The sequence below is a fragment of the Salmo salar genome, chromosome ssa25 (assembly GCF_905237065.1).
Source record: "Salmo salar chromosome ssa25, Ssal_v3.1, whole genome shotgun sequence".
Taxonomy (NCBI): Eukaryota; Metazoa; Chordata; class Actinopteri; order Salmoniformes; family Salmonidae; genus Salmo; species Salmo salar.
In genome coordinates this window covers 13,291,082-13,318,380 of record NC_059466.1, presented here as the reverse complement: position 1 = coordinate 13,318,380, position 27,299 = coordinate 13,291,082, and the positions used below count along the sequence as shown (strand labels likewise).

Sequence of the window (27,299 nt, the reverse complement as noted above, 5' to 3'; positions counted from 1 at the left end):
AATCAATTTATAACATTTCTGACATGCGTTTTTCTGGATATTTTTGTTGTTATGCTGTCTCTCACTGTTCAAATTAACCTACCATTAAAATTATAGACTGATCCTTTCTTTGTCAGTGGGCAAATGTACAAAATCAGCAGGGGATCAAATACTTTTTTCCCCCACTGTAGATATAGAAAAACTAGAAAACCCACATAGAAAAGAAAACATAGAACCTAAACCAAAACCCCGAAACACACTAAACAAACACCCCCTGCCACGCCCTGACCACACTACAATAACAAACAACCCCTTTTACTGGTCAGGATGTGACACTTACCTAACTTCAGAAAGAAAACGCTGCATAGAAATACACTGCTCAAAAAAATAAAGGGAACACTAAAATAACACATCCTAGATCTGAATGAATGAAATAATCTTATTAAATACTTTTTTCTTTACATAGTTGAATGTGCTGACAACAAAATCACACAAAAATAATCTATGGAAATCCAATTTATCAACCCATGGAGGTCTGGATTTGGAGTCACACTCAAAATTAAAGTGGAAAACCACACTACAGGCTGATCCAACTTTGATGTAATGTCCTTAAAACAAGTCAAAATGAGGCTCAGGAGTGTGTGTGGCCTCCACGTGCCTGTATGATCTCCCTACAATGCCTGGGCATGCTCCTGATGAGGTGGCGGATGGTCTCCTGAGGGATCTCCTCCCAGACCTGGACTAAAGCATCCGCCAACTCCTGGACAGTCTGTGGTGCAACGTGGTGTTGGTGGATGGAGCAAGACATGATGTCCCAGATGTGCTCAATTGGATTCAGGTCTGGAGAACGGGCGGGCCAGTCCATAGCATCAATGCCTTCCTCTTGCAGGAACTGCTGACACACTCCAGCCACATGAGGTCTAGCATTGTCTTGCATTAGGAGGAACCCAGGGCCAACCGCACCAGTATATGGTCTCACAAGGGTCTGAGGATCTCATCTCGGTACCTAATGGCAGTCAGGCTACCTCTGGCGAGCACATGGAGGGCTGTGCGTCCCCCCAAAGAAATGAAACCCCACACCATGACTGACCCACCGCCAAACCGGTCATGCTGGAGGATGTTGCAGGCAGCAGAACGTTCTCCACGGCGTCTCCAGACTCTGTCACGTCTGTCACATGTGCTCAGTGTGAACCTGCTTTCATCTGTGAAGAGCACAGGGTGCCAGTGGCAAAATTTGCCAATCTTGGTGTTCTCTGGCAAATGCCAAACGTCCTGCACGGTGTTGGGCTGTAAGCACAACCCCCACCTGTGGACGTCGGGCCCTCATACCACCCTCATGGAGTCTGTTTCTGACCATTTGAGCAGACACATGCACATTTGTGGCCTGCTGGAGGTCATTTTGCAGGGCTCTGGCAGTGCTCCTCCTGCTCCTCCTTGCACAAATGCGGAGGTAGCGGTCCTGCTGCTGGGTTGTTGCCCTCCTACGGCCTCCTCCACATCTCCTGATGTACTGGCCTGTCTCCTGGTAGCACCTCCATGCTCCACTACGCTGACAGACACAGCAAACCTTCTTGCCACAGCTCGCATTGATGTGTCATCCTGGATGAGCTGCACTACCTGAGCCACTTGTGTGGGTTGTAGTCTCCGTCTCATGCTACCACTAGAGTGAAAGCACCGCCAGCATTCAAAAGTGACCAAAACATCAGCCAGGAAGCATAGGAACTGAGAAGTGGTCTGTGGTCACCACCTGCAGAACCACTCCTTTATTGGGGGTGTATTGCTAATTGCCTATAATTTCCACCTGTTGTCTATTCCATTTGCACAACAGCATGTGAAATTTATTGTCAATCAGTGTTGCTTCCTAAGTGGACAGTTTGATTTCACAGAAGTGTGATTAACTTGGAGTTACATTGTGTTGTTTAAGTGTTCCTTTTATTTTTTGAGCAGTGTATATTTAACATTTATTCAGCAGTGCAGGCTATACCAATCCCCATTGCATGAACACATAACCTAACATGTGGAGGCTGGGTTGGTGATGGGAGCAAGAAGCCAGGGCAGAATAACGGTAGCAGCATGCAGCAGCAGGTTGAGAGAGCAGACCTGTAAAGCTTAAATACCCACCCAATAAGGTAGGAGTGATTAATACTAGCCTCTAATTGGTACCATCTCAGCTGATGGGTTAGCTATATATAATATAAATATTATATATAGACATACTGAGTACGCAGACGCCAAAATGTTAGCGTAATTTCAGAAAGAAAACTCCACATTGAAATATGTTTAATCATTTATTCATCAATGAATAACGCAAGATTTCGCGATATAGGCTCTACTTCTTCAGGGTAACTCCTTGCTGGAGCAAAGCATCCATTATAAAATATAGCCTACGGGCAGTGAGTGCGGTAAACTATACCAATCCCCCAAAACTGCAGAACCTTACGCCAGACGCCTATGTGTAGCTATGGCAGAAGCACCGTTGAAATATTATCGAATGACCCCCTAAAGGAATCCTATCATGCAAATGAATCTTAAGTAGATTGTTAATCATATGTGCATATTGAGCGACGTATAACTCCAATATATCTCTTGTGACGTACCGCCGGGTACCCTTGCTTGAGGCAAGATGAGCGTCATCTTGGCACGTGTCCATCTGCCTACCTGCCACGTAGCAGTTTGAACCCAGCCGCCCTAAAGAAACACCGCCTAATCTATGCCTACATGAAATATCTACTACAATACATCCTAAGTAATAAGCACCCAGCCAACCACCTGTGCTAATATCCACGGAACTTTATTATGATAACCACCAATGCAATGCTATTGACTGTGGGCAGAACACCGACATAGCAAACTAACCGACATAGCAAACTATATAAGACATGGAAATAGCAGATTAATTTTTGGCATCCAACATCTCCTTGGCTTTTTAATCTAATATAGCGTTCATAGGAAGTACAGGACCACGCCCCATGATCTTCAGTGTGGACGCAGGGACAGAGGGAAGTCGTTGAAGCAGCACCGGTGCTAAATTAATTTCTGCATATCAGGAGATAGCCCGCAGCGTTTGCAGAGGAGACTGAGCCGTGATGTAAACCAGTATCTCGTCATTGGTTTGCCAGCATCGGTGATGAATAATTGATCGCCCAGCGTGGCCAGTGGTCGCTACTGCAGGTAGCATAACATGGAATAAAGGACAGAAAGCAGTGTTAGTTTGAGCAGTGATAAATGGCATGCCTTTACCCTTCCTATTCATTTGGGAATGTGAGTGTCCATAATTAAATCGGAAAATCGGGAGTTCATGCAATGATTAAAGAAAAATGAGTGCAAAGTGTATTCCCCAACCGTAAAACAATCCTGTAGAAAGCCATAAGACGACTGCCTCTAATAATATCATTGTATGAACCAAAACACCCTTCCCTTAACGTGAATCCATTGAGGGTGATAGGTAACCTTTCGCATTTCCTGAAGATTGCTCTTTTGAAACCCATGAGGTGGAAAGAGCTGTCATCTTGGTGTATGAGGATATTCTACTTATGCACGGGCTGACAATCATGATCATATAGCAATACTGCAACAACTCAGGTAGGTTTCACAATCTCAGAAAACATCAATTTTAACATCGTAGTAGCAGAGGATCAGAGTGAAGCCAGGATCAATTGGGAAACAGTAGCAGCGCCGATTCAGATTTGGGCGCCAATAGCTCAGAGCGAGCCCTCAGCTCTGACGAAGGAACCAGAGCCGTGATGAGTTCCAGTATCTTGTCACTGGTTACCAGCATCAATGTTGAACAGAGGTTTGCCAGGTGCTGCCCGTGCTCAGCATGCAGGCAGCATAACATGAAAGAGAGGACAAGGTAGTCTTAGTTCTGGTGATGACGACAATGTTCCAAATGTGACAGTCCATAATGCAAACAGAACTTTCGAAATCAATTAAAGGGAAGGAACACTTTGTGTATTCAAACCTCTGGGAAAGTGTAATGTAAACCAAACACTGTTGCCTTAACGTGAACTCAAACTTGTGCTACTGAGAGAGAGGAGAGATACTCTACTCTGATATACGTTGTTTGCTTTTCCTTAGGCCATGAAGAGTAGGCAGACAGATGGATTCTTGAGCAAACGGCACGCTGAAGGGTCCTGACACACAAATTGAACTGAATCCCTGCTATTGGAGCACGATAAGGCACATTTGCCGTACTGAAATTGGAATAGAAAAGGCATACGTGTTTATATAACAGAAGACGTACAGAGAGAAGACCATACAGTAGACTGCTGCAGAGAGCCACAGCTCAGCCATGACATACCATCACATGGCATAAAACATACAGTATAATTAACAAACCCCCAAAACCGCAACTAATGTTAGCTAAGTATCCACTTTGTCTAAATAGCCTAACGTCCTACTGAAATTGCTCAGCAGTAGCTTATGCATCTGCAGCATGCACAGTGTGCACAGTGAGAGTGACCTGATAATGAAAACCTAGACCTAAAAATAGTCTACTTGAACTAAAGGTAAATGTCTAACGGTATATGCTGGTAAGTCATGAGAGAAGAATAAATGATGACCTGATAACAAAAGAAATAGACCCAATATAGTTCATTCGGAAAGTATTCAGACCCCTTCACTTTTTCCAAATTTTGTTACGTTACAGCCTTATTCTAAAATTGATTACATTGTTTTTTTCCCCCTCATCACTCTTCACACAATACCCCATAATGACAAAGCAAAAATATATTTTTAAATAAAAATAAAAAATAAATCCCATTTACATAAGAATTTAGACACTTTACTTTGTTAAAGCACCTTTGGCAGTGATTACAATCTCAAGTGTTCTTGAGTATGATTCTACAAGCTTGGCACACCTGTATTGGGGGGGTCTCCCATTCTTCTCTGCAGATCCACTCAAGCTCTGTCAGGTTGGATGGGGAGCGTTGCTGCACAGCTATTTTCAGGTCTCTCCAAAGATGTTAGATCGGGTTCAAGTACGGGCTCTGACTGGACCACTCAAGGACATTCAGAGACTTGGCCTGAAGGCACTTGTGCATTTTCTTTACTGTGTGCTTAGGGTCGTTGTCCTGTTGGAAGGTGAACCTTCGCCCCATTCTGAGGTCCTGAGCTCCCTAGAGCAGGTTTTCATCAAGGATCTCTTTGTACTTTGTTCTGTTCATCTTTGCCTCGATCCTGACTAGTCTCCCTGTCCCTGCCGCTGAAAAACATCCCCACAGTGTGATGCTGCCACCACCATGCTTCACCATAGGGATGGTATTGGCCAGGTGATGAGCGGTTCTTGGTTTCCTCCAGACGTGACGCTTGGAAGCCAAAGAGTTCAATCTTGGTTTCATCAGACCAAAGAATAGAGTTTCAGTGTTATCTAAAAGCTAGGCAATAAATGTCCACTCCCCAAAGTTGATTTATTGTGGAATGTCTAACTGGTCTCTTATCTCCCACACTCCCCTGCAGAGTTCTGTCTCAGTCACACATTTCTAAGAGGGGTCTTCTTTATAAGAGAGTGAGAGAGAGAGAGAAAGAGCAAACAACTGTGGAGCAATTCTAAAACGATATAATGAATATATATATTGTTAATCTGTAGTCTAGGACTCTATAAATGTAAGGAGGGAGGGGTCTTATAACCCCTCCCCTTCTATTAATAAAACATAAGCATAATCAATTATTCTAATACATCAAACATTTTGGTACAACCCTTTTCATGACCCCTAGGTGAACCCGACACTACTATCCTAAAATGATGTGCCATCGTACTGCAATGCTTCAGCAGATGCTGTGGAAGGAATAGCTAGTGTTGCCTTCTAAGTAATCACAACCTCACCGTGTGCTCTTGCAACAATAGCCACCATGCCATAACACTATGTGCAGATAATACAGAACATACAGCCATGCATGAATAACACAACATCCACCTAAGTGATGTATACAGAGCCTAACCAGCACATGCTCCCATGATGCAATATAGGCAGCCATGCCATACTGTGTGTGGAAAATGAAGCAAAGAATTCCAGCTAACACCTGAATGTGCAAGCATTCACCACAGCATTACGAGTTACAGCCTAAACACATAATATAACTAGTATGTAAGACATGAAAGTAACAAAATGCACAGAAAATGAATAAATACAACTACTAATATATGATGCCTAGAATGAAGTGATCGCTAAAATAGCATACAATACAATAGCATATGATAGAATAAGACCTGTCACTAGAATAATACTACTAGAATGCAAGATGGATTGACAAGGAGGACCACCTATTTAAAATCCATAACACATAAGACATGCTAATAAAAAGCTTCAATCTACTGCTGCAAATAAGAATCAAATATAACTACGTTGACTGAAATTATACCGTAAATGTATGCTAATAGTGTGACTCATGCAACAAATATGCTACCATGAACGTAGATACTCAGATTGCTTAGAGCAGAAACCAGCAGGAGTGTCGCTATACAAGTGCAATAATCCAGAATATTCTGCAAATTAATAAAAGTTTAATGCTTTCTATCTTAAACTGTGTAGGGGAATAGGGTTCCATAGTCATAATGACTTGTACAACATTTAAGGTGTGACTGCCGGCGCAAGTCACTACTAATGTGACTGGGATGACCCATAAATATAACCATCAGTGATAGTATGCATAATTCCAGGGTTCTCATGCGCTGCGGGATGTGCAGTTAAACGAAAATCAATATTGATGCTGCACTAAACGATAAATGTATGCATATAGACTGAAACACTATCGAATCACCATGATAGATGGCGCCGACAGAAATGACAGCTCATCTCCTAGCTCCTAATCAGCTTTGCTGTATTTCGTTTTTTCTTACATTATTAGCCCAGAACGTTTTTTTTGTGTTATTAAATACAGCCGGAAATAACTTTTGGATATCAGAGCGACGGTAACTCACCAGCATTAAGACCAGAAATACAACTTTCCCGAATTGGATCCTTTGTTCGTACCCCCCAGGGCAATTGAAATGATCCCAGAGGCTTCTCCAAGATGCCGCGGGTGGAGAAGAGGTATTCGGAGTGGACTTCTAGTCCGACTCAGGAGTCGTGCACACCATCCACCTCTTCCGAGTATACTACTGGCTAATGGTCAGTAGACAATACAGTAGATGGGCTCATGGCAAGGATCTCCTTCCAGAGAGAAATCAGGGACTGTAACATACTCTGTTTCACGGAATCATAGCTCTCTCCGGATATACTGTCCCTGTCTATACAGCCAGCTGGGTTCTTAGTACATTGTGCAGACAGGAATAAAGAACTCTCCGGGAAGAAGAAAGGTGGTGGTGTATGTTTCATGATCAACTACTCATGGTGTGATTGTGATAACGTACAGGAACTCAAGTCCTTTTGTTCGCCTGACCTAGAATACCTTAAAGTCAAATGCCGTCCGTATTACCTCCCAAGAGAATTCTCTTCGGTTATAGTCAGAGCCGTGCATATTCCCCCTCAAGCCGATACCACGATTGTGCAAACTGGAAACCACATATCCTGTGGCCGCATTTATTGTGCCTGGGGATTTTAACAACGCTAATTTTAGGAAAACGCTACCGAAGCTCTATCAACACATTGCCTGTAGTACTCGCGCTTCAAAAACTCTCAAACGTTGCTCAAAATCAAATCAAAATCAAATTGTATTGGTCACATACACATGGTTAGCAGATGTTAATGCAAGTGTAGCGAAATGCTTGTGCTTCTAGTTCCGACCGTGCAGTAATATCTAACAAGTAATCTAACAATTTCACATCAACTTCCTTATGCACACAAGTGTAAAGGAATGAATAAGAATATGTACATATAAATATACGGATGAGCGATGGACGAACGCCATAGGCAAGATGCAGTAGATGGTATAGAGTACAGTATATACATATGAGATGAGTAATGTAGGGTATGTGAACATTATATAAAGTGGCATTGTTTAAAGTGACTAGTGATACATTTATTACATCCAATTTTTTATTATTAAAGTGGCAGGAGATTTGAGTCGGTATGTTGGCAGCAGCCACACAATGTTAGTGATGGCTGTTTAACAGTCTGATGGCCTTGAGATAGAAGCTGTTTTTTGGTCCCAGCTTTGATGCACCTGTACTGACATCGCCTTCTGGATGATAGCGGGGTGAACAGGCAGTGGCTCGGGTCGTTGTTGTCCTAGATGATATTTTTGGCCTTCCTGTGACATCGGGTGGTGTAGGTGTCCTGGAGGACAGGTAGTTTGCCTCCGGTGATGCGTTGTGCAGACCGCACTACCGTCTGGAGAGCCTTGCAGTTGAGGGCGGTGCAGTTGCCGTACCAGGCGGTTATGCAGCCCAACAAGATGCTCTCGATTGTGCATCTGTAAAAGTTTGTGAGTGTTTTTGGTGACAAGCCAAATTTCTTCAGCCTCCTGAGGTTGAAGAGGCGCTGCTGCGCCTTCTTCACCACGCTGTCTGTGTGGGTGGACCATTTCAGTTTGTCCGTGATGTGTACGCCGAGGAACTTAAAACTTTCCACCTTCTCCACTACTGCCCCATGTGCTCAGCTCCCTCCCTGTTCACCCATAACTGCATGGCCACGCAAGCCTCCAACTCAATCATCAAGTTTGCAGACGACACAACAGTTGTAGGCCTGATTACCAACAATGACGAGACAGCCTACAGGGAGGAGGTAAGGGCCCTGGTGGAGTGGTGCCAGGAAAATAACCTCTCCCTCAATGTCAACAAAACGGAGGAGCTGATTGTGGACTTCAGGACAGCACACTCCCATCCACATTGACGGGACAGCAGTGGAAAAGGTGAAAGGCTTCAAATTCCTCGGCGTACACATCACTGACAATCTGAAATGGTCCACCCACACAGACAACAGCGCCTCTTCAACCTCAGGAAGCTGAAGAAATCCGGCTTAGCCCCTAAGATCCTCACAAAGTTTTATAGATGCACAATTGAGAGTATCCTGTCAGGCTGTATAAACGCAACTGCACCGCCCGCAACCGCAGGTGAAGTCAGTACAGGTCCATAAAAGCTGGGACCAAGAGACTGAAAAACAGCTATCTCAAGGCCATCAGACTGTTAAATAGCCATCACTAGCCGGCTTCCACCCAGTTACTCAACCCTGCACCAAAGAGGCTGCTACCCTGTGTACATCAACATGGAATCACTGGCCATTTTAATAATGAAACACTAGTCACTTTAAAAATGTTCACATAGTGTTTTACCAATTTCATATGTGTATAGTGTACTCTACTGTATTTTAGTCAATAAATTTATTAATTCCATTCTTTTACTTTTAGATTTCTGTGCGTTGTTGTGAATTGTTAGATACTACTGCACTGTTGGAACTAGGTGTAAGGGGTGCGTAACTGGTGGCAGGGAAGTCAGATGCAGGAGAGCAGAACTAAGTAATAGCTGGAGCAGTTTCATTGCAAAACCAACAGTATAAAGAATAACAAACATGTGCACAAGCACTTACAACAAACAATTCCACACAAAGACATGGGGGGAACAGAAGGTTAAATACACAACACACAATGAAGGAAATGAAAACCAAGTGTGTAGGAAAACAAGACAAAACAAATGGAAAATGAACAGTGTATCGACAATGGCTAGAAGACCGGCGACGCCGACCGCCGACTTCGGTGGAAGTCGTGACAGTACCTCCCCCTTGACAAGCGGCTCCAGCAGCGCGCCGACACCGGCCTCGAGGATGACCCGGACGACGAGGCGCAGGGCGATCCGGACAGAGACGGTGGAACTCCCACAACATTGAAGGGTCCAACACGTCCTCCACCGGAACCCAGCATCTCTGCTCCGGACCATACCCCTCCCACTCCACGGGGTACTGAAGGCCCCTCGCCAGATGCCTCGAATCCAGTATGGATCGAACGGAGTACGCCGGGGCCCCCTCGATGTCCAGAGGGGGCGGAGGGGGCGGAGGAACCTCCCGTACCTCAGACTCCTGGAGCGGGCCAGCCACCACCGGCCTGAGGAGAGACACATGGAATGAGGGGTTAATACGGTAATCCGGGGAAGCTGTAACCTGTAACTCACCTCGTTCAGTCTCCTCAGGACTTTAAATGGCCCCACAAACCGCGGACCCAGCTTCCATCAGGGCAGGCGGAGGGGCAGGTTTCGGGTCGAGAGCCAGACCCGCTCCCCCGGTGCGAACACCGGGGCCTCACTGCGGTGACAGTCTGCGCTGGCTTTCTGGCACAGCACGGCGCGCTGAAGGTGAACATGAGCGGCGTCCCATGTCTCCTCCGCACTCCTGAACCAGTCGTCCACCGCAGGAGCCTCGGTCTGACTCTGATGCCAAGGAGCCAGAACCGGCTGATACCCCAGTACGCACTGGAAGGGAGAGAGGTTAGTGAAGGAGTGGCTGAGCGAGTTCTGGGCCATCTCTGCCCAGGGCACGAACGCCGCCCACTCCCCCGGCCGGTCCTGGCAATAAGACCTCAGAAACCTACCCACATCCTGGTTAACTCTCTCCACCTGCCCGTTACTCTCGGGTGAAAACCCGAGGTAAGGCTGATCGAGACCCCCAGACGTTCCATGAACGCCCTCCAGACCCTCAACGTGAACTGGGGACCCCGATCAGACACTATATCCTCAGGCACCCCGTAGTGCCGGAAGACGTGGGTAAACAGGGCCTCTGCATTCTGTAGGGCCGTAGGGAGAACCGGCAGAGGGAGGAGACAGCAGGACTTAGAAAACCGGTCCACAATGACCAGGATCGTGGTGTTACTCTGTGAAGGAGGAAGATCAGTGAGGAAATCCACCGACAGGTGCAACCAAGGCTGTTGTGGAATGGGTAAGGGGTGTAGCTTACCTCTGGGCAGGTGCCTAGGAACCTTACACTGGGCGCACCCCGAGCAGGAGGAAACATAAACCCTCACGTCCTTAGCCAACGTGGGCCACCAGTACTTCCCACTCAGACCACGCACCGTCCAAACGATGCCTGGATGACCAGAGGGTGTGACGTGTGGGCCCAATAGATCAGCCAGTCACGGACAGCAGACGGAATGTACAGACACCCAGCGGGACACTGGAGGGGAGTGGGCTCTGCATGTAGCGCCTGCTCAATGTCTGCGTCCAGCTCCCACACTACCGGCGCCACCAGGCAGGAGGCCGGGAGTATGGGGGCTGGGATCCACGGGCCGCTCCTCTGTGTCATACAGCCGGGACAGTGCGTCTGCCTTCACGTTCTGGGAACCTGGTCTATAAGAAAGGGTGAAAACAAAACGGGTATAAAACATGGCCCACATTGCCTGGTGAGGGTTCAGTCTCCTCGCTGCCCGGATGTACTCCAGATTGCGGTGGTCAGTCCAGATGAGAAAAGGGTGTTTAGCCCCCTCAAGCCAATGCCTCCACGCCTTCAAGGCCTTGACGACAGCCAACAGCTCCTGGTCCCCCACGTCATAGTTTCGCTCCACCGGGCTGAGCTTCCTTGGGAAGAAAGCACAGGGGCGGAGCATCGGTGGCGTACCCGAGCACTGAGAGACACGGCTCCTATCCCAGCCTCGGACGCGTCCATCTCCACTATGAATGCCAAAGAGGGATCCGGATGGGCCAACACGGGAGCCGAGGTAAACAGAGCCCTCAGGTGACCAAAAGCCCTGTCCGCCTCAGCCGACCACTGTAAACGTACTGGTCCCCCCTTCAGCAGTGAGGTAATGGGAGCCGCTACCTGACCAAAACCCCGGATAAACCTCCGGTAGTAATTGGCAAACCCTAGAAACCGCTGCACCTCCTTTACCGTGGTAGGAGTCGGCCAATTAAGCACGGGTGCAATGCGGTCACTCTCCATCTCCACCCCTGAGGTGGAAATGTGGTACCCTAGGAAGGAGATGGACTGTTGGAAGAACATGTCACGCCCTGGCCATAGAAAGGGTTTTATTCTCTAATTTGGTTAGGCCAGGGTGTGACTAGTGTGGGCATTCCATGTCGTTTTTACTATGCTTTGTATTTCTTTGTTTTGGCCTGGTATGGCTCTCAATCAGGGACAGCTGTACATCGTTGTCGTTGATTGGGAGCCATACTTAGGCAGCCTGTTTTCCTTTGGGTTTTTGTGGGTAGTTGTTTTCTGTCTTGTGTGTTCACCTGGCAGAACTGTTGGCTTTCGTTTTCTTGTTTTATTTATTAAAGTGTCATTAACCTCTATGGGCTAGGTGGGACGCGTGCGTCCCACCTACTCAACAGCCAGTGTAATCCCGTGGCGCGTTATTCAAATTCCTCAGAAATGCAAAAACTTAAATTTTTCAAACATATGACTATTTTACACCATTTTAAAGACAAGACTCTCGTTAATCTAACCACACTGTCCGATTTCAAAAAGGCTTTACAACGAAAGCAAAACATTAGATTATGTCAGCAGAGTACCCAGCCAGAAATAATCAGACACCCATTTTTCAAGCTAGCATATAATGTCACATAAACCCAAACCACAGCTAAATGTAGCACTAACCTTTGATGATCTTCATCAGATGACAACCCTAGGACATTATGTTATACAATACAGGCATGTTTTGTTCAATCAAGTTCATATTTATATCAAAAACCAGCTTTTTACATTAGCATGTGACTAGCATGTGACTAGCATTCCCACCGAACACTGCCGGTGAATTTACTAAATTACTCACGATAAACGTTCACAAAAAGCATAACAATTATTTTAAGAATTATAGATACAGAACTCCTCTATGCACTCGATATGTCCGATTTTAAAATAGCTTTTCGGTGAAAGCACATTTTGCAATATTCTCAGTAGATAGCCCGACATCACAGGGCTAGCTATTTAGACACCCAGCAAGTTTAGCACTCACCAAAGTCAGATTTACTATAAGAAAAATGTTATTACCTTCGCTGTCTTCGTCAGAATGCACTCCCAGGACTTCTACTTCAATAACAAATGTTGGTTTGGTTCAAAATAATCCATTGTTATATCCAAATAGCGGCGTTTTGTTCGTGCGTTCAAGACACTATCCGAAAGGGTAAATAAGGGTGACGAGCATGGCGCAATTCGTGACAAAAACATTCTAAATATTCCATTACCGTACTTCGAAGCAGGTCAACCGCTGTTTAAAATCAATTTTTATGCAATTTTTCTCATAAAAAAGCGATAATATTCCGACCGGGAATCTGGGTTTAGGTAAACAGACGAAAGAAAATAAAGCATGGGGTCGACTCGGGCACGCGCCTAAGCCCATAGTACTCTGATCGGCCACTTGCCAAACGCGATAAAGTGTTTCAGCCAGAGGCTGCCTCGATATCGTTCAGCTTTTTCCCGGGCTCTGAGAGCCTATGGGAGCCGTAGGAAGTGTCACGTTATAGCAAAGATCCTCAGTCTTCAATAAAAAGAGCCAAGATGAAACAGAACTTGTCAGACAGGCCACTTCCTGCATGGAATCTTCTCAGGTTTTGGCCTGCCATATGAGTTCTGTTATACTCACAGACACCATTCAAACAGTTTTAGAAACTTTAGGGTGTTTTCTATCCAAAGCCAATAATTATATGCATATTCTAGTTACTGGGCAGGAGTAGTAACCAGATTAAATCGGTACGTTTTTTTATCCGGCCGTGTCAATACTGCCCCCTAGCCCTAACAGGTTAAAGTTAATATGAGCACTTACCACGCTGCATCTTGGTCCCCTCTGTCAGACGATCGTTACAGAACAGGCATTTCTCAGCCTTGACGTACAGGTCATGCTCCAACAGTCGACCCAGCACCCTGTGTACCAGGGACACATGCTCGGCGCGTGTAGTGGAGTATATCAGAATGTCATCAATATACACCACTACACCCTGCCTGTGCAGGTCCCTGAAAATCTCGTCTACAAAGGCTTGGAAGACTGATGGAGCATTCATCAATCTGTACGGCATGACGAGGTACTCATAATGGCCTGAGGTCGTACTGAACGCCGTCTTCCACTCGTCTCCCTTCCGGATATGTACCAGGTTGTAGCACCAACGGAAACCCCTAAACACCTCCCCGAGCACTTTTGCGACCACCCCGTGAGAGCCCTCCATTGCCATGAAACAGTGGGGTCATGACAAGCTAACCAGGGTAGGCCTAGCACCACGGGAAATGCAGGAGAGTCAATGAGGAACAGATTCTCTCCGTGTGACCCCCCTGCGTCACCATGCCCAGAGGAGCGGTGGCCTCCCTATCAACCCTGACCCTAATGGTCAACTGTCTAAGGCGTGAACTGGGAAGGGCATAGCCACTGGAATGATGGAGATCCCTAACCTATGGGCAAATGATCTGTCTATAAAATTCCCAGCCGTGCCTGAATCGACGAGTGCCTTATGCTGGGAATGCAGGGAAAACTCAGGAAAAGTAACAAACAAAAACGTGTGCAACAGAGGGATCTGGGTGAGAATGGTGCTTTCTCATCTGGGGTGACGCCAGAGTGCCCTGCCTGCTGCCTCGACTCCCAGAGGAACCAACCCGACACCGATCGGCAGTGTGACCTCTGCGGCCACAGATGGTGCACGACCAGCTGGTCGAAGGTGAGGGTGGTGTCCCTGCAGGCCAACTCCCGACGGATGTCCTCGCGCAAACTGCAGCGATAGTGGTCGATCAGGGCCCTGTCGTTCCATCCCGCGCTGGCGGCCAGGGTCCGAAAGTACATGGCGAAACTCCTGGGTGCTCCTCGTCCTCTGCCTCAGATGGTAGAGACGTTCACCCGCCGCTCTACCCTCAGGCGGGTGGTCGAAGACTGCCCGGAAACGGCGGGTGAAATAGTCGAAATGGTCCAGCGCCACATCTCCTTCTCCCCACACGGCGTTGGCCCACTCCAGGGCCTTCCCTGAGTGGCACGAGACAAGGGCGGACAACCTCTCACAGCCAGAAAGAGCGGGGTGGACGGTTGCCAGGTAGAGATCTAGCTGCAATAGGAAACCCTGATAGCGTGCAGCCGTCCCGTTGTACTCCCGGGGAAGGCCGAGACATTTACATTACATTTACATTTAAGTCATTTAGCAGACGCTCTTATCCAGAGCGACTTACAAAATGGTGCATTCACCTTATGATATCCAGTGGAACAACCTCTTTACAATAGTGCATCTAAATCTTTTAAGGGGGGGGGGTTAGAAGGATTACTTTATCATATCCTAGGTATTCCTTAAAGAGGTGGGGTTTCAGGTGTCTCCGGAAGGTGGTGATTGACTCCGCTGTCCTGGCGTCGTGAGGGAGCTTGTTCCACCATTGGGGTGCCAGAGCAGCGAACAGTTTTGACTGGGCTGAGCGGGAACTGTGCTTCCTCAGAGGTAGGGGGGCCAGCAGGCCAGTGGTGGTTGAACGTAGTGCCCTTGTTTGGGTGTAGGGCCTGATCAGAGCCTGAAGGTATGGAGGTGCCGTTCCCTTCACAGCTCCGTAGGCAATCACCATGGTCTTGTAGCGGATGCGAGCTTCAACTGGAAGCCAGTGGAGAGAGCGGAGGAGCGGGGTGACGTGAGAGAACTTGGGAAGGTTGAACACCAGACGGGCTGCGGCGTTCTGGATGAGTTGTAGGGGTTTAATGGCACAGGCAGGGAGCCCAGCCAACAGCGAGTTGCAGTAATCCAGACGGGAGATGACAAGTGCCTGGATTAGGACCTGAGACGAATCCAACTGGGACCAGATGAAGGGGAGGCGAGTAGTGGAGGCCCTGGTTGTGCTGGTGGAGGCGCTGGAAGAACTTCCTGTCTCTCCCAGTGGTCCATGTTTTGGACGAAGCGGTCGATGGCGCCGAGATGGTGGATCATCGCCGCTTGCTCCTGGACGCGCTCCTCGACCCCCATACCATGGGCACCTGCTCCTGCTGACTCCATTTCATGGGTGTGGAATTCTGTAAGGGGTGCGTAACTGGTGGCAGGGAAGTCAGACGCAGGAGAGCAGAACTAGGTAATTGCTGACTCATTGCCTGTATGCTAGCCTAGCATAGGCTACTCCCTTCTTGTACGACAGGGGATGATTCCCCATGATGGGGTGTGTGTTCACGGAACGCACCGAATCTGCCTGAAAGCCGGTATTGGGACCAAACGAGTAGTTATATGATAGGCTACTCCCGAGGCTAATTCTACTTAGCTAGCTAGATTGTAGCCGCTATTGACTGACAACAATAGAGCAGCAACATGGTTGATTCTCGCAATCAGTGACATCCCCACAGCAGCCAAACATTGCAACATGACCATATTGAACGACGTGGGAAAGGTTCAAACACAACTAGTGAGCATTCGCAAAGAAAATATTATATCAGAACACAGCACCATAGTGAGAAACATCTAGTTACACAGCAGCGTCGATGCAAAGCAAGAAGCCATCACATAGTAGCAGTAGCCGCAAACGGCAGCATAATCGTAAAGATGAAATACCCACCCAATAAGATAGACGTGATTGATACTAGCCTCTAGTTGGTACCATCTCAGCTGATGTGTCAGCTGAGGCGGGAATTCGGGTTTCCTTTAAGAACTGGCACCGCTTAATTTCTCTAGTCACTGTTCTTATCTAAATGTGAGAAGGAAACCCAGCTAGCAATGAGGAATCGGCCCAGAAGCGGCCCTCTCCCAGGGGGGGCGGAATTGATTGAATCAGCCTGGAATCGGGTGTCGAACTCGGTCCGGAATCAAAATGAATGACTGCCCAGAATCGCCCCAAGTACATCGGGCCATTTCCGTCTACCGGAATTCAGCCTACTTTGCTGGCATCTTACCAGAATACCCCCAGAAGCGGCCCGATGCACATTTAGTAATTTGGTCATTTTAAATGTTACTATTACACATTTTATGCATACAAATTATACCCATCCACCCCGAAAAAATGTTTTGTCGGAGAAAACACCGTATACCTGTTGACCGTTTCAGCGTGCGTGCACCCGGCCTGCCACAGGAGTCGCTACAGCGTGATGGGACAAGGACATCCCGGCCAGCCAAACCTTCCCCTAACTCAGACGATGCTGGGCCAATTGTGCTTCGCCTCATGGGTCTCCCGGTCGCTGCCGGTATAGGTATCGAACTAGCATTTGTAGCAACGCAGTTTGTATGGCAATGCAGTGTCTTAGACCGCTGCGCCACTCGGGGGGCTCCATGCACAAAGTTTTTAATGCTTATCAATTGCCTTGCACAAAGTTTCAAAATACTAAAATACTACTTAAACAGGACTCTAAAAGAATTTAATTGAAATGTTAATTCTATTTTTTTTATCACAAAAACAATGAGAAAATATGGATAAATAAATAAATAATGAAATGTTATATAAAGCAGCCCGTGTAATCATCTGCCAGAGAGTAGAGAGTAGCCCCAAATGGCCCGAGCCCCATTTGGGCCAGAAAACTCATACCGGAATCGACCCGAGCTCAATCCCCGTATCCTAGCCATAAGTAATACTGCCTGAGGCGGCCAAGACTCGGGCCATATGACGTTGGCCGAGTCTGACTCTCAGCCCAAGTGCCCGGACTCTCGCCCGGTATCGGCCCAGATCCACTGAGCTAGCTGGGAAATCCTAACCAGATAAGACTAGTAGTAACTATTATAAAATACATTTAGGTGTTGAATATGCGTACTGTAGATCAGCGTATTTGATAACAAAACATACAGTATTAATATATCACAGAGAAATCCATTTGTATGTATAGGCTTAATGGATGCTTTTGAGAACCAAAAACATGTGAATTGTTTGTAGTGGGCTAGTGTTCTATTGTAATCATGATACAAAGCCTTGGTGTGAGAGCTGAGTGTGGGCCTCTATTCTGAGCCACTCTGCTGTGCTGCTGTCGTGTGTTAGGGAAGTATCTGGTCCCTGCTGAGGTGGAACACTGAGGCTGGAGGCCACTCCTCATAGGTCACTTAAAGCCACACAGCAGTCCAACCTATTGCATCTCATTCACACAAAATGCTGCACATGGGTTGACATTTACTAAGACCTGGCACCACTGAAAGGCCGCCTTGAGACCGATGACGAGTGGCTTAAGATGCCCTTTAAACTATGCACTCCGTATACACGCCACCCGCTGAGAGCTGACAAACTGGTCTCTCACGTTTGTAAAGAGCATAATATAATTCATTATACAACAGTAATTCCAAATATAACAAATGCATTGCATCTCATTATCACAACAATCGATTCCTTTTTGTAGTTGAACAAGCAAAGTATGTTGATCACTAACTCAAACGTTGCTCATCACATCAAATATGTTTCTATCGGATATACTGTATACTGTATTACTTTGTTTAAATTCTGGATCAAGACCACTGATGTACAGACCTGAGTTGACAACGCATATAGAGACAGAAAGAAAATAGGCACTCTACTTTTCATATCCTCAAAGGCAAACCCAGACAGGCCGTCCTTCTCCACACCAGTCCAGTGCATTAGTCTACACTCCACAGGAGGTTGGTGGCACCTTAAGTGGAATGGTATCAAACACATGGTTTTCATGTGTTTGATGCCATTCCATATGCTCCATTCAAGCCATTATTATGAGCCGTCCTTTCCCCAACAGTCTCCTGTGTTACACACAGACAGACAGAGCTGTTCTCCTTATCTTCTGAGAATATAAACTCAGCAAAAAAAGACACATCCTCTCACTGTCAACTGCGTTTATTTTCAGCAAACTTAACATGTGTAAATATTTGTATGCACATAACAAGATTCAACAACTGAAACATAAACTGAACAAGTTCCACAGACATGTGACTAACAGAAATTGAATAATGTGTCCCTGAACAAAGGGGGGAGGTCAACATCAAAAGTACAGTCTGTATCTGGTGTGGCCACCAGCTGCATTAAGTACTGCAGTGCATCTCCTCCTCATTCACCAGAGTTGCCAGGTCTTGCTGTGAGATGTTACCCCACTCTTGGCACCTGCAAGTTCCCGGACCTTTCTGAGGGGAATGGCCCTATCCCTTACCCTCCGATCCAACAGGTCCCAGAAGTGCTCAATGGGATTGAAATACGGGCTCTTCGCTGGCCATGGCAGAACACTGACATTCCTGTCTTGAAGGAAATCACGCACAGAACGAGCAGTATGGCTGGTGGCATTGTCATGCTGGAGGGTCATGTCAGGATAAGGGTACGAAATGAGGGAGGAGGATGTCTTCCCAGTAACGCACAGCGTTGAGATTGCCTGCAATGATGACAAGCTCAGTCCGATGATGCTGTGACACACCTCCCCAGACCATGACGGACCCTCCACCTCCAAATCGATCCCGCTCCAGGGTATAGGCCTTGGTGTAACGCTCATTCCTTCGACGATAAACGCGAATACGACCATCACCCCTGGTGAGACAAAACCGCGACTCGTCAGTGAAGAGCACTTTTTGCCAGTCCTGTCTGGTCCAGCGACGGTGGGTTTGTGCCCATTGGCGACATTGTTGCCGGGGATGTCTTGTGAGGACCTGCCTTTACAACAGGCCTTCAAGCCCTCAGTCCAGCCTTTCTCAGCCTATTGCAGACAGTCTGAGCAGTGATGGAGGGATTGTGCATTCCTGGTGTAACTCAGGCAGTTGTTGTTGCCATCCTGTACCTGTCCCGCAGGTGTGATGTTCGGATGTACCGATCCTGTACAGGTGTTGTTACTCGTGGTCTGCCACTGCGATGACAATCAGCTGTCCGTCCTGTCTCCCTTTTGCTGTCTTAGGCGTCTCACAGTACGGACATTACAATTTATTGCCCTGGCCACATCTGCAGTCCTCATGCCTCCTTGCAGCATGCCTAAGGCACGTTCACGCAGATGAGCAGGGACCTTGGGCATCTTTCTTTCGGGTGTTTTTCAGAGTCAGTAGAAAGGCCTCTTTTGTGTCCTAAGTTTTCATAACTATGACCTTAATTGCCTACCGTCTGTAAGCTGTTAGTGTCTTAACGACCATTCCACAGGTGCATGTTCATTAATTGTTTATGGTTCATTGAACAAGCAGATCTTTACAATGACGATCTGTGAAGTTATTTGGATTTTGACGAATTATCTTTGAAAGACAGGGTTCTGAAAAAGGGACGTTTCTTTTATGGCCGAGTTTATGATCATCTTATATTTACTGAGAGACTCAAACCAGATCTGCTGATGTCTAGAATATTATGATAATTCTCTCTAAGAACTTAACCCAATCTACTCTCTCGCTCTCTACTCACCAGGGAAGAATGACATCTTTGGAGAAATGATCCATCTGTACGCCAAGCCTGGGAAGTCCAATGCGGACGTCAGAGCCCTGAGTTACTGTGACCTGCACACGATCCAGAGGGAAGATCTCTTGGAGGTGCTTGACATGTACCCTGAGTTTGCTGATTTTTTCCTGAAAAATCTGGAGCTGACATTCGACCTCAGAGACGAGAATGGCAAGGTACATTTACATCAGATGGTCCAAACACAAGCCTACTGGGTTCTCTGTCAAAATTGTATGGTCAGTAAACATAGGTGGTGTCCCAAATGGTACAATATTCCCATTATAGTGAACTTCTTTTAGTGAGCAAGGCTCATAGGGCTCTGGTCAAAAGTAATGCACTATAGAGTATATGGAACAGGGTGCCATTTGGGATGCATCCTATTCTGTAGCATATTCTAACAATGAAATAGTCCTGACAATAACAGAAAAAAATAAGACTTGCCATATGAGATTGTCTAAGATAAAATATTTTATACAACCGGTTAAAACCACATTCCAGCCTGTGTCTATTCCACAAGTTACCACCGGCTAAATCTATGATGTTAAAATGCCTATTTACTCTGTTCCATCTGACTGCGCAATCCACTGTCTCATCAACCCAGCCAGGCAATTTATAAAGTTGATCTCCACTATAAAAACCATCTAGACATTATCTCACATTTTCTTTAGACTAACATTTACTTTTCAACAGCGGAGATTTGTATAAACCTTGCTGTCTGTCTCTCCGACATTTGCAACATTGTTTCAATATTCAAATTTGATCTCCAGCTGTCCCATAGTAATGAATGTGTCGGGAGTTGGGACGAGACAGACAGGCAGGCAATGTTACTCAGCCAGTCGTTATCATGAATCAGCTGATATCATTTTTATGACCTTAACTTTTTCCCCATTTTGTTACATTACAGCCTTATTCTAAAATTGATTAAATAGTTTATTCCCCCTCATCAATCATCACACAATACCCCATAATGAATAGTTTTAAAGAAATGTTTGCAAATTTTGAAAAAACAGGTATCACATTTACATAAGTATTCAGACCCTTACTCAGTACTTTGTTGAAGCACCTTAGGTAGCGATTACAGCCTAGAGTTTTCTTGGGTATGACGCTACAAGCTTGGCACACCTGTATTTGGGAAGTTCCTCCCATTCATCTCTGCAGATCCTATCAATCTCTCAGATTGGATGGGGAGCGTCGCTGCACAGCTATTTTTAAATCTCTCCTGAGATGTTCAATTGCTCTGACTGAGCCACTCAAGTACATTCTGACTGAGCCTCTCAAGGACATGTGCTGTCTTGGCTGTGTGCTTAGGGTTGTTGTCCTGTTGGAAGGTGAACCATTGCCCCAGTCTGAGGTCCTAAGCACTCTGGAGCAGGTTTTCATCAAGGATCTCTCTGTACTTTGCTCCGTTCATCTTTCCCTAGATCCTGACTAGTCTCTCAGTCCCTGCCGCTGAAAAACATCCCCACAGTATGATGCTGCCACAACCATGCTTCACCGTAGGGATGGTGCCAGGTTTCTTCCAGACGTGACACTTGGCATTCAGGCCAAAGAGTTCAGTGTTGGTTTCATCTGACCAGAAAATCTGGTTTCTCATGGTCTGATTAAGTGCCTTTTGGCAAACTCCAAACAGGCTGTCTTGTGCCGTTTACTGAGGAGTGGCTTCCGTCTGGCCATGCTACCATAAAGGCCTGATTAGTGGAGTGCTGCAGAGATTGTTGTCCTTCTGGACGGTTCTCCTATTTCTCCTAGAGAAACTCTGGACCTCTGTCAGAGTGACCATCGGGTTCTTGGTCACCTTCCTGACCAAGGCCCTTGTCCCCCAATTGATCAGTTTGGCCAGGCGACCAGCTCTAGGAAGAGTCTTGATGGTTCAAAACTTATTCAATTTAAGAATGATGGAGGCCACTGTGTTCTTAGGGACCTTCAATGCTTCAGAAATGTTTTGGTACCCTTCCCCAGATCTGTGCTTCAACACAATCTTGTCTAGGAGCTCTACAGACAATTCCTTCGACCTCATGGCTTGGTTTTTGCTCTGACATGCTCTGTCAACTATGGGACCTTATATAGACAGGTGTGTGCATTTCCAAATCATGTCCAATCAATTGAACTTAACTACAGGTGGACTCCAATCAAGTTGTAGAATCATCTCAAGGATGATCAATGGAAACAGGATGCACCTGAGCTCAATTTTGAGTCTCATAGAAAAGGGTCTGAATACTTATATAAATAAGGTATTTCAGTTTTTTTTTAAATCTTTAATACATTTGCTAAAATTTCTAACAACCTGCCTTTGTCTTGTCATTATGGGGTATTGTGTGTAGATTGATGAGGAAAATTGTTTATTTAATCCATTTTGGAATAAGTGTCAGGGCTGTGCGCTGCTGGTGGAGAAGTCAGGTGCAGGAGAGCAGGGAGTATTGAACAAGCGCACACTTTATTATAGCAGTAGAGAAAATAACAGAAGAATGCAGCATCTTGAAAACCTCCAGCCCACAAGGCAAAAGTGTAAGTCACGATAAATGTTCAATTAAAGACACTGTAATAAAAAATAAACAAACCGTGTGCAAAAAACACATGAAAAACCAGTTGGGAGTGTAACGATAACCATGTAACACGAAACAATTACACACAAAGACATGGAGGGGAACAGAGGACTAAATACATGCAGTGTGATTATGGAATGAAAACCAGGTGTGTATGGAACAAGACAAAACAAATGGACATATGAGAAATGGAGCGGCGATGGCTAGAAAGCCGGTGACGTCGATCGCCGAACGCCACTCGAACAAGGAGAGGAGCCGACTTCGGCAGAAGTCGTGACAGTGCCCCCCCCCCCCCTTAACGCGCCGACACCGGCCTAGGGGACAACCTGGAGGGCGAGGCGCAGGGCGATCCGGCCGACGACGGTGAAACTCCCGCAGCAGTTCGGGGTCCAAAACATCCGCAACCGGAACCCAGCACCTCTCCTCCAGACCGTACCCCTCCCACTCCACGAGGTACTGAAGTCCCCCTGCCCGACGCCTCGAATCCAGGATGGAACGAACAGAGTACGCCAGGGCCCCCTCAATGTCCAGAGGGGGCGGAGGGCCACCCGCACCTCAGATTCCTGGAGTGGTAGGTCCAGGGGCTGTTACGTAACAAAATGTGGAAAAAGTCCAGGGGTCTGAATACTTTCCGAATGCACTGTATACAAAGAAATGTTCATTTTAAAAAGGTAAAATGAAACAAAGTGCAGCAAGTTTGCTGTCTTTCCAGCTACAGTTTGAAGTGATTGTGTTAGCTGTATTGTTGACTAGCTCCTCTGAACAACAGTGTCCTGATGCCGTTTTTCTTTTTCCCAACGCAGTTAAGCCAAAACCACGCCATGTTATTAAGAGGGGCGTTCTACAATGCTTTGAGCGCTCTCCAAGTCTTCAAGTCCAGAAGTGAATATCACGTAGCGCGAAATTTCAGTCACTGATTAATAACATTCACCCTTGTATTTCAAGATTGAAAAATATAATAACAATTTCGTGGACCGAATTACCTTAACGCTCAAAGACAACTTCAATGTCTGTAGCATAGCGTATTCGACTGAATGATTAGCTAATAAATATTTGAGAAATTATTAATAATAAGTCTATGCTTTTACCTGATAATAGACTTCTAATGATAATATAACAACTTAAAATACCGAGCTAGTAACGTTAAGTAGCCTAGGTTAATTTAGCTGACCTTCAATTGAGGGAATTCAGCAGAGTTTTCTGAGACATTTTTACAACTCATTGAAACTCTGAAAATATATACTTGGTTAGAGCCAGTTTGTGCTGTTCTGTGAAGGGAGTAGTACACAGCGTTGTACGAGATCTTCAGTTTCTTGGCAATTTCTCGCATGGAATAGCCTTCATTTCTCAGAACAAGAATAGACTGACGAGTTTCAGAAGAAAGTTCTTTGTTTCTGGCCATTTTGAGCCTGTAATCGAACCTACAAATGCTGATGCTCCAGATGCTCAACTAGACTAAAGAAGGCCAGTTTTATTGCTTCTTTAATCAGAACAACAATTTCCAGCTGTGCTAACATAATTGCAAAAGGGTTTTCTAATGATCAATTATCTTTTTAAAATTATAAACTTGGATTAACTAACAGAATGTACCATTGGAACACAGGAGTGATGGTTGCTGAAAATGGGTCTCTGTACGCCTATGTAGATATTCCATAAAAAATCTGCCGTTTCCAGCTATGATAGTTATTTACAACATTAACAATTGCTACACTGTATTTCTGATCAATTTTATGTTATTTTAATGGACAAAAAATGTGCTTTTCTTTAAAAAACAAGGACATTTCCAAGTGACCCCAAACTTTTGAACAGTAGTGTATGTAAAGCATTATTTGAATATGTTGGTAACCCGTTGTATAAATGTGATAACGCCCTCGAAGCCGGTGTTTGGAGGATATATTGGCACAGTTTGCCAGCCAAACACCGGCTTCGAGGGCATTATCACTTAAATATAATCCTGGTAAATCAGTAATACTATTTCAAAAACCACTCCCTGTCTTCCAAAGTATTCGAAAAGGTCATTGCATGACGATGACATTATGGTACTGAATCTACGCTGGCTTTACTTAGCATTCCTTAAAGGTCCAATGCATCTGTTCTTTATCTCAATTTCAAATAATTTCTGGGTAACAATTCAGTAGCTCACAGTGTTTGTTTTCAATTAAAATGGTCAAAAAGAAAAAAAAAATGCTTCTTAGCAAAGATATTATATTTTGTTGTTGCTAGGACTGTTTGTGAATGGTCTGAGTAGGGAGGGGAAAACTGAAAATGATCTGTTATTAGCGGAGAGGTTTGGAACTCTTTCTTATTGGTCTATTAACTAATTTACCACCTGGAGTTATCACTAGGCAGGCATGTTAAAACTCCATCCCACCAAAACAGGTTGAGATTTCAGACAGTCTTTTCAACAGCACTTGGCATTATCATCATTTTCACAATTTCACAGTATTATTCAAACCTCATAGTGTAGAAATATACACTCACTGACAAGTTTATTAGGTACACCATCCCGTTCACATAAATGGATCGCTCCTACAGACAGTCAATCAGGTGGCCTTGGCTTGCTATATAAAGCAGGCAGACAGGCCTTGAGGCATTCAGTTACTGTTCAATTGAAAAATAGAATGGACAAAACTTGTGACCTAAGCGACTTTGAGCATGGTATGATCGTCGGTGCCAGGCGGGCCAACCTAGGTTTTTCACACACAGCAGTGTCTAGGGTTTACAGAAAGTGGTGCGATAAACAAAAAACATCCAGTCAGTGGCAGTCTTGTGGACGAAAAACAGCTCGTTGATGAGGGACGTCAAAGGAGAATGACAAGAATCGTGCAAGCGAACAGGTGGGTCACAAACAGACAAATAACGGCGCAGTGGTGTGCAGAACAGCATCTCAGAACGCACAACTCATTGATCCTTGTCACAGATGGGCTATTGCACCAGACGACCACACCGGGTTCCACTACTATCAGCTAATAACAAGAAGAAACGCCTCCAGTGGGCACGCGATTAACCTCTCTGGGAAATGTGGGATGCGAGCGTCCCACCCGCGGGACACACAATTCAACAGCCAGTGAAAAAGCAGGGCGGCAGATTCAAAACAACAAAAATCTCATAATTCAAATTTCTCAAACATACAACTATTATATCCCATTTTAAAGATACACTTCTCGTTAATCCAACCACATTGTCCGATTTCAAAAAGGCTTTACGGCGAAAGCATAACATTAGATTATATTAGGACAGCACCTAGACAAGAAAAACCACACAGCCATTTTCCAAGCAAGGAGAGGCGTCACAAAAAACAGAAATACAGCTATAATGAATCACTAACCTTTGATGATCTTCATCAGATGGCACTCATAGGACTTCATGTTACACAATATATGTATGTTTTGCTCGATAAAGTTCATATTTATATCCAAAAACCCCATTTTACATTGGCGTGTAATGTTCAGAAATGTTTTGCCTCCCAAAACTTCCGGTGAATGAGCACATCAATTTACAGAAATACTCATCATAAATGTTGATAAAATATTAAACTGTTATTCAAAGAATTATAGATACACTTCTCCTTAATGCAACCGCTGTGTCAGATTTCAAAAAAACTTTACAGCGAAAGCACACTTTGCAATAATCTGAGTACAGCGCTCAGAGACGAAACCAAACCCGCCATTTTGTGGAGTCAACAAAACTCAGAAATAACATTATAAATATTCGCTTACCTTTGATGATCTTCATCGGAATGCACTCCCAGGAATCCCAGTTCCCCAATAAATGTTCATTTGTTTCGATAAAGTCCATATATATGTCCAAAAACCTTCTTTTTGTTTGCGCGTTCGATAGAGTACTCCAAATGCACTGTGCTCGCGCAGTTAAGTTCAGACGAAAAGTCAAAAAGTTATATTACAGTCCGTAGAAACATGTCAAATGATGTATAGAATCAATCTTTAGGATGTTTTTATCATAAATCTTCCATAATATTCCAACCGGACGATTCCTTTGTCTTCAAAAAAGAAAAGGAACACAGCTAACTCTTACGTGAGTGCGCGCCACTGAACTCATGTCATTTTCTCACTCATCTACTTCCAGGACCTCTTATTCTCTCCCCATTCACAGTAGAAGCATGAAACAATGTTCTAAAGACTGTTGACATCTAGTGGAAGCCTTAGGAAGTGCAAAATGACCCCACAGATACTGTATACTGGATAGGGAATCACTTGAAAAACTACAAACCTCAGATTTCCCCCCTTCCTGGTTGGATGTTTCTCAGGTTTTTGCCTGCCATATGAGTTCTGTTATACTCATAGACATCATTCAAACAGTTTTAGAACCTTCAGAGTGTTTTCTATCCAAATCTACTAATAATATGCATATCCTACCTTCTGGGCCCGAGTAGCAGGCAGTTTAATTTGGGCACATCATTCATCTGAATTTCCAAATACTGCCCCCTGTCACTAAAAAGTAAAATAAACACTGGACAATTGAGGAATGGAAAACATCGCTTGGAACATGATAGCGAGTTCTGTTTGCTTGAGTGGCCTGCGCAGACCTCAACCCAATAGAGCATCTTTGGGATGAGATGGAACAGGCTGTTCACAGCATGATATACCTCCATCCAATCTGCAGCAACTGCATGATGCCATCGCGTAAG

At 45.4% G+C, this 27,299-nt stretch overlaps 1 protein-coding gene across 1 annotated transcript in view; it reads left to right on the top strand.

Moving 5' to 3' along the window:
* LOC106586190 (potassium voltage-gated channel subfamily H member 7) overlaps window positions 1-27,299 on the top strand; it is a 110,663-nt gene that overhangs the window by 64,455 nt on the left and 18,909 nt on the right. Inside the window, exon 11 of the mRNA XM_014173162.2 lies at window positions 20,079-20,284. Coding sequence (XP_014028637.1) covers window positions 20,079-20,284 — 206 coding nt within the window. The remainder of the gene's footprint in view (window positions 1-20,078; window positions 20,285-27,299) is intronic.